The sequence below is a fragment of the Lonchura striata genome, chromosome 1 (genome assembly GCF_050655825.1).
Source record: "Lonchura striata isolate lonStrDom1 chromosome 1, ASM5065582v1, whole genome shotgun sequence".
In the NCBI taxonomy this organism is placed as follows: Eukaryota; Metazoa; Chordata; class Aves; order Passeriformes; family Estrildidae; genus Lonchura; species Lonchura striata.
In genome coordinates, this window is record NC_140703.1 from 103687949 (window position 1) to 103704432 (window position 16484).

General features: G+C 37.4%; 1 protein-coding gene across 13 annotated transcripts in view; it reads right to left on the minus strand.

Annotated features, from left to right (window-relative positions):
- The window catches only part of SH3KBP1 (SH3 domain containing kinase binding protein 1), a 209163-nt gene that overhangs the window by 136128 nt on the left and 56551 nt on the right, over positions 1–16484 (minus strand). The window contains exon 1 of one of the 13 annotated variants that reach the window (XM_085559312.1): positions 9928–9969. The exons of the other annotated variants lie outside the window; for them this stretch is intronic. Coding sequence (XP_085415438.1) covers positions 9928–9963 — 36 coding nt within the window. The 5' untranslated portion in view covers positions 9964–9969. Of the gene's footprint in view, positions 1–9927; positions 9970–16484 lie in introns of those variants that run through there. 13 annotated transcript variants of the gene reach the window in all.

The window sequence follows — 16484 nt, forward strand, 5'->3', positions numbered from 1 at the left end:
CAGAAATATTGACATAGCCCTTTGCATTTATCCCCACTCTAGGCTGCTGTAAAAAAAAATAGATTATTACTCTAAAATACCATAATACTTTACTCAACATTGAATTTCTTCTTGAGAAAATGAAGTGAAAACAAACACAAACACTCTGGACAAATAAATATACCAAGTCAATTTATTTTTGTTTTTATTTTAAAGCTCACTTTATTTTACTGCAAAAAGTATACTGAACACGACTACCTGGCATATTTGGTAAATGAACTACAATGGCCCTAGAAGCTTTATCAGTAATAGTTAGAGAACTCTCTCTATGTAACCCAGTCCTTCCAGATCTGCAAGGAGTTGAAGCCTACCACATCAGTGAAGTGTAGGCAAATGAACTTGCAAACCATGCATATCAAAGGTGGCTTGTGGGAACTTTCCCCAGTATATGACAAAATCTATTTCTAGTTCTGATTTCAAATTGAAGTTTGCAGATCTTATTTTTTTAAGAAGAAATTCCATGTACACAAATAATTAGAAATCAAACTTTCAGTTAGGATATAAGTCCTCATTCTGCCATAAGTAGTTCAAGAAGAGCTGAATTTAAATGCTAAAGGAGGATGAACAGAAACTAAGAGTCCAATTTCAAGTTTAGAAACTGCTATGTGTTGAAAACTAAGCTTGTGTAATAAAGGAGAGGAGAAACTAGACAGGTAAGATATTAGATTACATTATTTTGCCCAAAAATACTGGGAAAAGATCAACCTGCTGCCTGCCCAGCAAGGACTTCAGTGCACCTCCTGACCAAGACTTTTGCACTGGCTTCTGGTTTTATTTTGACTACAGAAGATATATTCACACCCTAATGAATACAACCACCACTCACTGTGGGCCAATCTGCCCTTGAGTAGAACGGGGTGCGTGGACGGGGACAGCCGGACACCTGCGCCACGCTGAGTCTCCTCTAAGGGACGCAGTGTGACAAACCTTCATTTTTATTTTATTTTATGTAAATCCACCACAGCAATCCCTGTGGTGACAATATCTGGAACAGGCTTGACGACCTTGAGAGCCCCTCCCAGAATAAAGTTCACAAGACAGATGTCAATGGAAACCCCACAAAGAGCCTCAGGAGAAGGAGCTTGGAGGGATCCTGAGTGCAGTGCTTGGCTCTTTACCTCTCAGCTCCTGTGAGATATTTCTGCAGAATGAGCAGCTGTCTCACTCACACAACCCACTTGCAAAGAGGTAGGCTTTCACAGTGCTAACAGCTTCAAAAATATCTCTAAACCTAATCTTTGGGATATTTGGTTCTTGGTTTTGGAGCACTGCCCGGTATCAATTTCATGGATTTAAACGATGCACTTCATTCCTAGCCCACACAGAGATAACTGCAGGTTCAGGTTAATGGTAGATCATTTTCAAGAAGCTATGCCTCAGGAACCCAACCCTTAAGTAAATAACCTTGCATTTCAACCACTAAACCTAAAAGATGGTCTCTTGATGTCAGAAATTTTAAGACAGCTTTCACCTCCTGTCTACGTGGGTTTCAGTGTGATTCCAATATGATACGCAGTTCTTACTCGGAAGAAGCACCCTCAATCTGAGATATACTGAAAAAAAGTAATTGTGAAATTTGAAACTAAACAAAGCTTCATTCAGTGGAATATTATGGTTTCAAAGATATTATGAGGGCATAAAGGCCCTTACAATTTGTACACCCTTTTCATACATAAAAAATACTACATTTTTGTAACTAGGATTCAACCATACCGCATAGATACCAACAGTCAAATCACTGTGAAAAAATTACTTTCTTCTAGCAAACTTTGAAATATATTTTCTCTAAAGAAACTCAATATCCTAAACAATACCTGAGCTGTTTTTATTTGGATCTTCTCTAATCCTATCCTACATCAGTACAAGCCACAGGAAATTTGAAAGATGTTATCCCTAAGCTTGTCAGCTTTACAACGTGACAGATCTTTAAATAAGATGAAATTATATAGTGTGATGAAAGTCTATCACATAGGCAAATACAATATATTCAAGTATACCTGTGTCCTATTAAATGGTAGTTTCAACATATAAAATTTATAAATTAAACACAAAATTTATAAATTAAGCACCTTATCTTTTGTTATTCATTGAAATGACACATGCTTTGTCATTCAAAAGAATGACAAAGAACAATCATAAAGAAAGACAATCATAAAGAAAGACAAAAAGAACAGTTAACAGCTTTCAAAGTGAAAATATAATTTTTCTACTGCTGTTTGCAAGATCTAGCTTTTTTTCTCAGAATTTAATAATTTATTACATTTCAAGAAACAACTTTCCTCTATTGATGTGCCTTTACATGATGAAGTTTCCACCCCTCTATCAAAAAGCTTCCTTGAAGTTAGAGCAAATGCTTAAATTAGGTCAGCCATAAAAGTTACTGTGAGGAAAGTACAGGAACTTCTGCCATTTTCACTACACCAAAGTTTCAAGTTTTTTTACTATAACAGTTCTGACCTTTACAGGAAACTCAGCTGAAAACATTTGAGGAAATTGCTGCAACCTTTTCCATTACTCTACATGCAACAAAATCCTTTTTGGTACTGCTGCAGGTACAAAATCCTAAAGCAAACACTTCATTCCTCAAAACTGTTGTGAACCATGAAAAATTATGAGAAGAATCACTATCAGACTATAAGGTGATTTATCAGGGAACAACAGTTCTTGCATCCTGGGAGCAAGAGGTTTAATCAAAATCAAAGCTTTTGAAAACAAGACACATACATAATGAAAGAGTTGAAAGCTGAGAAATATTGAGTCTTTCACAATTCTAAAATCTGTAGTGTGTGCCCTGCTTGAAGACAAATACAGGAGCAGAAATAAGAGCCTGGAATCATATGCAGCAAAGAGGAAACAATGCAACACATTTGAATTATCAAAAGATGACAATGTCAGGAGCAGTTTGACTCCTCTGAGATACAGAATGCTTTTCCTTCAATCCCTTTTCTCAAAAACCATACTTTATATTTCAAGAGACAACTGCCATCTTGATTTCCTGCAGAAGGTGTCTGTAACTTCAAAAAATATTTGAGTTCAATCATTCAATTATTAAATGCCTCAAAATAAAACTCCTCTGCATAGTACATCAATTCAATATTTAGTTCTCCTAAGTAATTTCCTGTACCATTTTCACTAAAATTAGTTAAGACTTATTGAATAATTATGAATGTCCTTAGTTAGAAATGTGACTCTGATTTTCAAGAATCTTGTAGTTCTAATATAAACAAACAATGTATCCTAAAGCAAGGTTGGAACAAACTCTCTCAGCAACTGAATTAGAATCAAAACAAAAATTATTTTCAACCAGAAAGATGTTGCCTGCACTAAAATCCAGTATACTTTCATAGCATAAGCTTTACATTCTGTAAAGAGCAAAATGACAAGATTTCAGGGAGAAATAAGAAACCATCTAGCTTTTATTTTCTGGGCTTCTGCATCACTAGCTTGTAGTTTCTTCTTTCTAAGGCAATACGAGGTCCAAGACACAGAAGGAGGACATGGGACCTTCAAGCACTGTGATCAAGACTGAGATCTCCCCATCACAACAGGAGACACTCACCAGTGGTTGTGTCACCAAGCAGAGGGGGAAGGATGGTTTGGAGATTGTGCTCTGTAGCAGTGACCCCCATCTTCTAACAGAGGCACAGATCCCAAACTGCTACTGCACACATCATCTGAGCTCCTGACAAAAGCTATGCTCTTGTTTCACTGCTGCAGGATTCCAAATCCGCTCTCCTTTTTTCACTATCAGTTTATCCCAACTTTATAGGAAACATGTTCCCAGCTGTCAGGCATGTGACAGAGGAAAATAAATAAATAAATAAATAAATAAATAAATAAATAAATAAAAAAAACACCAAAAAAAAAACAGAGGTACAGTTCATGAGCCTCCTGGTTTGTACCAGTACTACCTAGTTCTGGGGTTATTTCTAACCACAGCCTCCTAAACCTCTCTTTGGTTTCTGTATCTGGCCTCTAAAATCAAGTCTGTTTCTGTGGCTCACACGACTGCTATCTGATTGACAGAGAAAAGCAGTATCTGTTCACCAAGTTTTACATATTGTACAACATATCTACTCCAGCAAAACAGGTACCTTAATGATGAGGACTCTGACCTGCTTTACCCTCCTTTGTTTTTCTTGTCGTGTTACATAAAACAGATGCACTGATTTGCTCTCTCCCAGCACAGATAAAGCCTTGGACACAGCCAGAAGTGCTGCTTTCATGGCTGCTCAGGCAAGCCCATAGTGCCACCCTTGTTTCTCAGATGGGAGGGCCTTATAAGCACTGCAAAGCTTCATGTCAGGACTGCTCCCCTGCCTACTGTACACCTAGAACCAGCCTGCACAATCAAAATTTGTTACACTGCCATAAGTAAACGTTTCTACAGCCCATCTGCCATGCACATTGTTCTTTGAACATTTAAATACCCATTTTGGCACTAATTTTATTTATAAACTTTACTTATAACAAAGGACATCCCTCAGACATTTGAGACAATAGCAGGGCAATTGAAAACAACAATGTAAAAATATTAATAGGTCAGATTTAAAGCAAGCAACTGGCAACAAATTTACTAAAAACTGCCAAATCAGCAGTTGTTATGAAAAAAAAAAATTAACTCCTACATCCAGTGTATTCTACATTAACCACAAAAGCACTGTGCACTGAAGGCACAGTGCAACCTGCTCCTGCTTAAACTGCTGGTACTTCTTGGTGATATCTGTGTCTGAACTCTCCTGTCTATCCCAGCCAGAGATACCCAAGCTATGAAGCCAAGTGAGGCCCATATGAGCCACACTGTGCCACACCTAAATCCTCTGTTCCTCTTCTACACATCAGTAGTGACCAGTAATCTCCAGAAAATTCAATCTCCTCTTTTAAAGAATTTCCACATTCTTCCATTTTTGGTACAGATTTGTTATGTTATTTGTTACATATTTTTTACATCCTGATAAGGAAAGATCTTCTGGATAGGATTTACACTCTGACATATGTCAAAAGCCTTGTACTTCTAGAGAGATAAGTGCCTGCTTTCTAATAAAATAAAGAAAACTCTCAGGTTTGTTGAGTCTTGTGCAATCTTTTAGCTCTATATGTCTGTGAACATGAGTGTGTGTTTCTGCATTCACTCAGCTCCAGAAAATCTTGTTCAATCCCTTACCCTCACACTTTGATCTTCAGTTCAAAAGGAGACAGCTCATATTCACCTATATCAATTAATTTACTGCGGTTTTTTTTAATTATCAGAAAAGGTTAAAGAAACATGGAGGGGGTGGAGGGGGAAGGGAGAGGGAGACTACAAGAAACAGCAAGGAATACAACCATAAGAAAAGTAGAGAGCACATTTTAAAACAATCACAAAACACCACCTGTCTCAGAGAAAATCAGGAAGAAAAAAGAATACACCCTCTGCACATTGTGGTTTGGGTTTTGGAGATGTGCTTGGCTACATCTCACTTCCACCAGAAGAAGCAATTCATTACATCTTAATGCACTTAACAGACAGAGACTGAAAATTATAATTAGAGCAATAAAAAAAAGGGAAATAAGAAAACTATGGTGTGCTGGGTGCTAGATGCCACTCCAAGCCACTGAATTCATCCTGACCCATTTTTTTCAAATGACAGTACCTCTCTCTGAGGCCTCTCAACGTAGGTGTAAGAAAAGCATAACTGATGAACAGACACAGCAGATGGCAGGAAGCACGAAGAAGCAGAAGTGATTGGCACAGGCCGGGTGCACAGGCACTTAGCATTTTGTACACACTGTGACAAGACACCTCTAAGGAAGACTTTGAAAAACAGCGAGTACATTTGTTGATCTTTATGTGTAGGTTACCCAAAGTAGGTGAGAAATACAAAAGCAAGAGTTCGTTATAAATTTATTAAAAGGGTGAGGAAAACCAAACCTGTCACCCTGTCACCAGAACAGAGGGACACACCGTCCATCTATGATACGCTTAAGAGATGATGACCCAAAGCCTCTAAGATTTAGAGTGGGCAAGTTGCAGAGTTGACATGGACTTTGCATTTCAGAAACCTCCCAGAGAATCACACTATATGACTGCAGCAGGTCTCTCAACCTGCAGATGAACTGGAAGCAACTTCCTGATTTCATATGGCTGTGGAGTTGTCTGCTAACACCTGCCCATGAACCCCTGCAGTACACACTCCTTCCCAGTTTTCACCTGGGGCTGGGAATTTGTTTTGCTTTACGTATTTAGCAACATATGTGAGTAGTGGGATTAAGGGCAAAATGCACTGCTGCAGCAGGGATTGCCATGGGGAAGATGCTTGGTAACCAGACTCTAACTGGCATTTTCTTCCCCCACCTCTATAACCTTCATGGCAATGGATGGCCAGCCAGGCTTTTGTCAGCTGGAACTCCTGCCTTTCACCTGCGTTTGCCAATAGCACAGCACATCTGTGTGCATTTCAGCTGCCCAGAGTTCTCAGCACACACACACATCTGTGCAGGTGCTCAGAAACACACGTGTACTCCTCCCTGCAACCTTGGATACTGCAGGGAGGTACTGTGGGGAGGCAAAAAAGGTGCTTCTCAGCCATCCTCCCCCAGTCCAGCTCCAGCAGAATTAAATTACTCAAGCAATTTCAAATAAAAATAAATTCCTTCTCACAAAGGTTCAATTTTCAACCAACTATTAGAAGCATTGTTAACTTTGCTTGAAAGTGCGATGTCATTCCTCATTTCTTTGAGTAGTGGGATATGCCAGAATTTAGCATGCTAAGAGTTTCTCCCCATAGACACCTAGCCTTATTAAAAAATGTAACAGACTACAGTTTTAGACATTCAAAAGTGGATATTCCATGCAGCAAAAATATTTCTGCTGTCAGTATAAAAAAAACCCTGTGCATATTAGCATATATATATGTAAATATGAAACTTCTGTTGTATTTATGTTCATTCTTACAACCATACCAATTTGAAGAGACAATCAATACAGAAAAAAGCAACAACATACACTCTTAGGAAAAAAAAGTGCTGGGAGACATTATCACAAATGTGTTAGATAAGCAGATAAGCTATCTCTGTGACACAGACAGGTTTAGAGAGACACAAAGTAACATAAATCCTTTATGCAAAATCCTATCACAAACCAGATGATCCTTAACAGCAGGATTTTCTAATGAGAACATTAACTGACTCATCCAGTATCTTGCATTCTCTGTTTAAAATCATATAGAAGGTTTTTTTAAGAAAGGATTTATCTTTTCTAAATTATGTTGTACAGTGAAAAAGAAACAACAACTAAAAACAAACCACACAAACTGAAAGGAAGTCATTGTGCTACACAAAAACATGCAAAATACATAAAATACAGCTGTACACAACTTCAAAATTTTCATTTCAACCACACTTTGCAAACCCTTGGTGATTGTCCAAACAGCCATTTTTCTATCCAATTAGCAAGTAATGAAAAATTGTACAGATTTCTACAGAGGTCTTCAAACACATAATTCTGCATTATAGAATGAAGAACTGTGCCATAAAAAGGTTAGGGCAAATAACAGACATTCCTATTGTTTTTGATAGACCTCTCACCAAATACTCTATTAAACTAACACAATTGCTCAACCTTCTGCAGCATACAGTTATTAAGGTTATGCAGAGTAGTCCACTGAACCCTGGGGAGGGCAAGTGTCAGGGAGTTCCACTGCATGTAAAATTAAAACTGAGATTCTTGAAGATGCATCACTCTTTTAAAATACAAGCTGAGACTTCTTTCAAAACAAAAATAAAGGATCATGAAAATATTTAGAGGGAAAGATAATTACAGTGCTACAGGATTTTTAGGGCTTTGTTTGTGTAACCAGTTGTATGAAAGCTTGCAGGAATTAATGAAATAAGATCCTGGATTAAATCAGGGTTAATGAGATCAGGAGTAGACGCATCATTATTCAAATCACACACCATGTGAATAGTGTATGCTGCCAGACTTGTAAATCAGAGATTAGAATTTAACACTCTTCCTTCTGCAGTCTGACAGTTTAGGGATAGAGGTCTCTTTATAAATATTGCTGGCATCCACCTGCCACCGTTCACAAGACAATGTATTGTGATTCCAGTTTTTCCTGGTGCTAAGCACCAACAATTTCAAGAGGTAGCCAGTGGCAGAAGCAGTTCCTCAGCACTTCTGACAGTCATGTTCCTCAATTCTTATAACCCTTGCAGCTGTTAAGCAAAATTTTTTATTTGATTATTTTCCATCTTAATCTGACTTTTCTTCCTGCAAACATTACAGCAGGTGCAGGTTAATTCATGTGAGTTTGGAATGGGGTCATATATCTTATGGATTTCTTTTTGTCTGGTATAGCCTTCTGAGTTCCAGCATGTTGCTGATATGCTCAAACCCAGAGGTAATTTCTTAGAGAGAGGAAAAAAATAGTATGAAACCAAAAAGATTGATAACAACAATTTTAATAATCCCTATTAAAAGACGTCCTGGAACCATGGAAATCCCTTTATAAAATGTAGGTCACATATTTCTTTGGAGGTATTAGACTTAATTATAGAAATTTGATATTTAGAAAAGATAACCTTATTCATAAAGTCTTAATATCTGGCAAAATTGACCCAAACCTTAAACAATGGGTCTCAAAAAGTCCCTAGAAATGCAGCAGCTGTCCTCCACACTTAAGATGGCTTTCTCTTAGTAGAATGAAGGTCTCTGGACAATGCTTTTCATGGTAGAATTTTCTAAGCTCTTCATATGTTCTGTCTGCTCTTTTACAGCTGTGAAAAAGGAACAAGCAGGGAAAAGGGGATGTATTGGTCAATCTATTCTAGCAAAACAACTTTCTATAGCTTGGTCTTATCCAAGGGAAAAGAGGTATAAAGAATGCAAATAGAAGGAATAACCATGGTCAACACTGATCCAGACCAGCAAAGAGTGTTGCTCAAGACTAAAAAATGCCTGATGGGTGCTACAACTGCTTGAGAGAGTTTGATATACCATTGGTATTTGTAGGAGAGGTGCAGCCTAGCATCACAGATGGGAGAAGATTTGGTGACCACAATCCTCACCTGAAACTACTCAATCCCGTAATTACTCAATGTTTGCAAAAGAGATCGGCATGCTACCTTGGAAGTAATGCATCATACTGAAACTACCTTTGGAGTTTCACAACCTAGTATTTATTCAGCCAGCATGGAACTTTAAACAAACCTTCCTGGCTATCAGAGCCACACATACCCATTGGTTTGTATTACAAAAAAAAAGCCCAAAACAGTATAGGACATATAATGGTCAAGTCCACATGAGAAAAAATGATGTTTATCTGCTTAGCACACTCAGCATGTTTCCTGTCCACAGAGGAGTTGCATAAGAAAGTATAATCTTTGTTTGGATAAGTCTCCTTCAAAGCAGAGAATATTTTATGGTTTCTCCCAATGTACCATGTGGCACCAGAATGCTTGAGGCTCACTGTTACTGTAAATAAGATAGAGGTAAAAGAAAAGTATCAATTACGCAGTTCTGCTGAGGGGAAATGAAAGTTTAAAGATGAGAGTTAAAGAAAGAAAGCAGACAGCAGGTGCATAGGAGTCATCAAGGATGATGAAATGGTGGACCATATATAAAGTTACATTGGAACTTCAGGATAGAGTCCTCTGAACTTGTTTGCCTTGCTGAGCATCACTGAATGATGGTGCAGATGATGCAGGTTGATTCAGCAAGCAGGAACAAGATTTCAGCAGCTACAAACACCCAGGGAAATTGCCTTTAAATACTTTTCAATTTAAAAACTTAAAACTTACTTTTAATTTTTACCTTTAAACAAGAATCAAGAGGGCAAAGTTGTATATGTCATGTGTAGAAGAAAGACATATTTTTTGATCTAAGCATTAGCAATTCTTCTTACTCACCAATTTATCAAGAAAAGATCCATTCATTTTGAACATTTGATGTACTCCTGGTCTGAGTGTTGTAGGCTGAGGGAAGACACCGAGTGTTAGTCCTCTGTGTTGAAGAGGACTCACCTACATTTCAAGGAGACTTTACTGCAACTTTAATTATTAAACTGCTATGGCTCCAATTATATACACCCAGATCTAAGCCTTGAAATTCTAAATATTGACTTAAACAGTTATCAGGATGACAGGAAAAATTACAATATATGATTTAGCTTTTGTTCCCCAAGAGCAGCCTACCTTGAAAGTAGCTGCCTGCTCTAAAAGATAAATGTGTATGAACAATAAAAATTGCAGAAAATGAAGCCAATCATTGTATAATTAATATAAATACAAATATGTCTTAAAAAGAATAGGGAGAAATCTCACTTAGCAGAAGGGAGTATCCTTCCATTCATGGCAAATATTGAACTCAAGAAGTTGCAGGCAAAGCAGAGTAATTTGCCAAGCAGTTCACAAGAGTACTCTCTATCCACCCACCCCTGAGCTGTATTTGTTACTGGGAAGGCAAAAAAACCCCACTCCTTCTTCTAGATACTCCAAAATCTTCTAGAAATTACAGGATATTCTTGATGCATTTAGATTTAACTACCTTTACTGCAAAATGCTTTAGGTGCAGATGTAGGGGTGATTTACCTCTACAATATTAATTTTGACAGCACAGAACAAAAGCCACTTGCTTCCTTTGTTTTCACTGGGAGCTGTCCTTGACACATTTACTTCAGGTCAAGGTACATTTACACTCAGGTAGTTCTACTGATTCTAACAGGTCTCATCAAGAAATCAAGTTTTTAGGCCCATTCCTCTGAGAAAACATGACCCCATACCTATCAGCACTTCTTACACTGTGCATACACTGCTCCTCCCCTCTGTGAGCCACTCCATGGGGAATTTTTGAAAAAACAAAAGTTATCTAGGAACACCCACACAGCAGAGGTTTAAAGAAACACCCAAGACATAGGTGTGTTCTACTTTGTAAACAGTATCCTTTTAATCCCAAATCAACTAACAGACTCCTTCAGGAAAGTCATTAACCACTCTAGACAAGGGCTGTGGTGGACGTGTCCCAGAACTCATGGGAGTAGTGGCCTGGGAACAGATACCTCTGAAAAGGAAACAGAGCTGACCATACATCAAACTACACTAAAAAGTATAAAAGGCAAAGATAGCACTTTCAATCCCAGTATAAAACTGGGAGGAAACAAGGCCCTTTGAGGATGTTCTGCTAGAGGAAGAGGAAGACAAATCCAGAGTAAGCAAGCATCAAACATTAGATCCAAGGATCAGGCAAGCAGCTTGAAATCCACCACTGAAAGGAAGCCCCACACAGGGCTGGGGAGGTGCAGCACAGCTGGAAACTGGTTTGGATGTGTCTGCACTGCTCTACACAACACTCAAGTGGCAGAGGTGGTTCTCACTGCTGTAGGCAGGAGGAAATGCAGAAATGAGAGAGGTGAGCAGTGTCTGCACCAGTGCACCTGCTAGTGCTGAGAGCAGGTAGCTGTAGCAAGTACCCATTTAGAGAAATGAACCTCATACATTCCTATAACAGTGCCATTTAGGTCCCACTCATTTAAAGAGAACAAGCCAATCCTACATTTGGTTACTTTTCATCCATCTTCTGTCTCTCTGTCATGTAAGTGCTGCACAGTCAGTGACTACTGCACTGAATTAGTGAGTATTTACAGGTATTTTCATATCTACCATCAATACTAACACAACATTTAAGTTGGCACAGGCCACAAGGCACGAGGAAATTTGTTTGCTTTGGACTTAATTTTTTCTGAAGTACTGTACAGGATGTGACCAATGGTAAGAGTCACATGAGTTCACTGAGCAGCTGAAGTGCTGGGGAAAGAACCTTCACCTATAAAGGGGGGAAGCAAGTAACTAGTCTGGGCAAACATATTTAATAATCACTAGTTAATCTGCTAAAGCCAGATATTTTAGCAGCTACAAGAAGCTCCTAAACCAACAACTTAAACACTCAGAGTCCTGAAAAATAACATTTATCTTTCCTACTCAATATGTCTTTTATAGCAAAATCATTTGCTTTGTCATCTAAATAAGCTTTATCTCACATTCACTGCTGCCAAACCCACACAAATAAACATTCAATAACTGGAAAAAAGTAATTTAAAATGGCAAAAAGGAAGTTTGAGTATAATAAGGACCATGCTGGCCAAGTACTGGTTAATTCCATATTTCCTGTATTTTAAATATTTATTAAATATACACTCAGATCAAAAGAAATGGTCTGGTCTCCATTTATTTACACAGCTACAACAAATCTTTAAAAGAACCAACCACATCTTAACATTAACACCATTGACAGTTTAATAGGAAGTAATTTATTTGTCATTTAAAAAACAAAGGTTGGAGACACAGGTAATCAAACCAAATATTTCAGCGCCCTTTCTCCCTTTTTATCCTACAGCACAACATTTTGCTCTCCCAGCTTCTCCTTTACCTCATAACACTGCCTTCAGTATGACAGTTTCACAGATCAGGGATGAAAAATAAAGCAGTTTTGTTTTCAATAACATGAAATTCCCTCTCATACTTCCAATTTTTTTTATTCAAATCTATTCACAAGAGTCATACATGCAGTTCTAAGGGAAATCCTATGTATTTACTTATTTGTCTTAGTTTATCTCTTAAGTTCTTCTTACTCGGAGTTTAACTTTCCAAAGTAATTTTCTATCCAAAGATGCTTCTAAGGTCAGAAAATAAGACTCTTTCATTTAGTTGCTCAGGTTTCCTGGTCACGTCAAAATATTTACCCAAATTTCTGGGTAATTTTCACAAGGAAAACTGGAAAAGTATACTATTCCTTTTTCACAAAGTCACAACTCAGATCTTGTCTTTGGATATTTATTTTCATTCACTCAAAATCTGGGGCAGTTAGCCACAAACTACATTTTTCAACTAAGTATTGTAAAAACATTGCTAACCCTGAATTCAGTAAGAATCTCTGGCCAAATACTATTACCATCTCTTCAAAATTTATAGTATTTTTAAAACAAGGGAAAATGTATATTAAATAATGAGAATTATCATGACTACTTGCATTCTTAATTCACACACATGTCTCATACACAATGAGGTTAACAGAAAAAAAATCAGAGAAAATTAGAATTTATCTCCACAGCTTATCTCTAAAAACCCTCTGGAGGACACAGCTAAATTTTACTTCCACTCTCTTCTCACATCATGTTTTTAAACTTATTTCCTCATTTAAACAATATGAGATGTTCAAAAGAAAAGATGCCCTGAAGACTATTTTGAACCAAATTATTTTCCACACTCTGCTGTTCTACAGTCAATAGTATTTTAGGACATTATTATGTGTAAATGAATACCAAAATTGTTCAATGTATTTAACATTAACAAAAAATCTAAATTGCCATAATATATGTAAAATCCTTTTGATAATGTATAAACTAAGAGTGTAGTCACTTGACACTCATTTATACTCTGTTTAATTTTGTAAGCTTTATTTTATAAATCTAATATTACCCAGTTAAGTGGACGCTTAATGCAATTATTTTAAAAAGAACACTCGGATTATTTTGATTCCATTCCCCAGTTACTACTTAAAGAGGTGTCTGTTGGATACATCAGAAATTCTGCCCAAATGGATTGTAAGAGAAAGCTAGCAAATCTAGCTGATGCGTGACACTTGTGGAAGGTGTCCAGATTTTTACACATCTTCTTAATTAAAAAGTTATCCCATTTAAATGGTACTAAACATGGAAGTATTTATTTAGATTTTAACATGTTTAACTCAATTTCATACTTGTGTGATCCAGTCTGAAGCAGAAGTAGCAACACTGACATCATGAGCATGATCTGTAACTCTGCCCAGGCAGTGACAACAGCCAGTACCTGACTGAAGGAGTTGAGAAGCCTTTGGTTTGTAAGGCAGAGAGCAATCATTCAACGGGGTTTAACAGTACAAGAAAAACTGCTTGGTGGCTTTCATCCTGTCACTTTACATGTGAAAAGCCAGCCTTATATATTTGTAAGGACTTTCATAGCAGAAAAGTGCATTAGACATGACTTTTTGTTCTTCAGAGGAAGAAAACTCAGAGTTGCACTATCCAGATGTCAGAGAAAACAGCAACACAAAACCCAAGAGCACCTGTATCTGACCACAGCCAGATGTCTCTCTGCCTGTTGCAGTGATATCACCACTGTAATAATCTGAACTCATTATCTTTATAAACTTTTATGATGCATGTGTTTCCTGCTTAAGGAGGGCAAGCACTAAAACCACCACTACAGACTGTCAAGAAAAAAATAAGCCTCAAAAACTGAAATACAGTTTGAAGATGCAGGTTTTATTCACCATATAACTGTATCAAGCTGATGATCATTTCTAAAGCAGGTTTTTATTACAAACAGTTGGAAATTAACACTGAAAGATATTAGAACCAGTCCCAAAGTATACAATCAGACTTTATTTTCTGTCTATCCCATTTGCTTGGGGACAGAGGAAAATCCAACTGTACAACTCTTAGTGCTAGATACCCTAAAGGGAGTGAAATCAGCTCTACTAACTGAACAGTCATCAAAGCCTGTAAGGTTTTAGTTAAAATGCAAAAAAAAAGTTAAAAAATCCTTAAAATGGGTGTGGGATAGCACACAGGAATGAAGATAAATGAGGGGGAAAAGAAACTTAGCAACATGTAGTGCAGGTAAAGAGCCCTTCAGTATCGATGTATTCCTGCCTTCCCACATAACACTCAGCCTTCCACCCTCAGAAACTGTAGAGGGTATTCAGTAAGAACATAAAACCAATCCTGTTTGTTTTTAAAAGGAAGCATATATGCTGAATTAGAACCAAGACCTACTGAAAATGTCTGAGATTGGGAAGAAATACTCTAAACAACATTTTTACAAAGTAGTATTCATCTTTTATCCAATGAAGCCCAGTCAGTTTTCTCCCTGGTGTGTTGAGGGACTGTTGTAAATTCATAGCTAGAGTAAGTATGCAAAAAAGCTTCCAGAGAGGCTGAGAATGGGGACAGGCTGCAAAACAGCCTCTCTGAATTTCCTCAGACTACAGCAGAGTCCTGTAAACACCCTTTATTATAATAGTTCCTTTATAGCCTGTAAGTAAGCATTAAGTAATGGGAGGCTGAGCTGTTGAAAGGGGAAAAAAATATAAATTCCACTATTACAGATGTCTACAATAATATACTTACAGTTCCTGCTAATAAGTTTCACCTTATTTTATATGGTACTTGAGAAGAAATAGAGTATGTCACCAAAAGTCAGTATTTCTAGAACAACCAAGACTTAAGAGGTAAAGTGGGGAACTCAAGAACTGAAAAATGAACTGGACACTTTGAACTGGGTATTAATAATCCAGCATCAGGTTGGGCATCAGCTCCAGTCAAAGATCTGGCTGTGGAAAGCAAAATTCTCCCTTGAAAATCAAGTCAGTCCATGGATTAAGCTGCTAAATACAAAACATGTTCTAACACAGCCAGAAGTCTGGCAAACCAGGCACTAGGTCTAGAAGAGCAGGAACACATAAATCAGCAGGTACTGTTAGCCTAAAACCCAGTCTATTGTTTACAAAACTCAAAGGGGAAGGGAGGGATTTGCAAATTACTTTTTCCCTAATATAGACAGGTAAATTAAAAAAAAAAAAAACTATATAAGAGACAAATTCTTTAGTAAGGAAAAGCTATAAAAAACTATAAACTGTTCCACATCTACACCTGCCAAGTCACTTTCCTGAGATCCCTGTTCATCACAGACAGCACTTGCAGCACTGCATGACAGCAGCAAGTTAAAGCTAGCACCTATATTTTTTTGTAAAAGGTTAGCATCTGCAACTTTGTACATAAGGATTAGGAATGGTAAATACATTAAAGCTTAACTCCATTACACCACAGTAGTTCAGCAATGAGCAGGAGTGGCATCTTCACAGCATTTCTCTCTTAGGGTTACACATGGAATAGTCTCAATCTAATGTGTAGATAACTTCTGTAAGATATTACTTGAGAAAACAAAGGTACAGGGAGTTAAGAAGTATAGTGAACTACATAGACTACTTCCTAGCAGACCAAGTACCAAGTCACCTATTCAGTAAGCTTTTAGCTTTTTTTACTTTTATGTGTACATTTCTTCTATCAGCATATATTGCACACCTTGGTTACCTTCCCTTGAAAAAGGTATGATGTTATCCTGTCCTTCTCCTGCACTGTATGGAGTGTAACCATTGCTATAGTTTTGGTTTGCCCTACAGTTTTTCAAGGTAAAAAACTAAATGCAACTCAGCCATCTCCTCTGTCATATTTAAATTATAAGTGACAGCTTAGTTTGAAGACCTAATTTAAGAAAGAAAACAGGCAATCTGAATAAGGCAGAGGAGGTTGGCCTTTTTTTCTCAAAAATTCACAGTGATTTTTCTGAGCGAAAGAGATCAAGTTAGGAGTCAGCAACATTACATTACAAGCCAATTTTCATACAAATAAATGGAAAAAAATTACATTTAT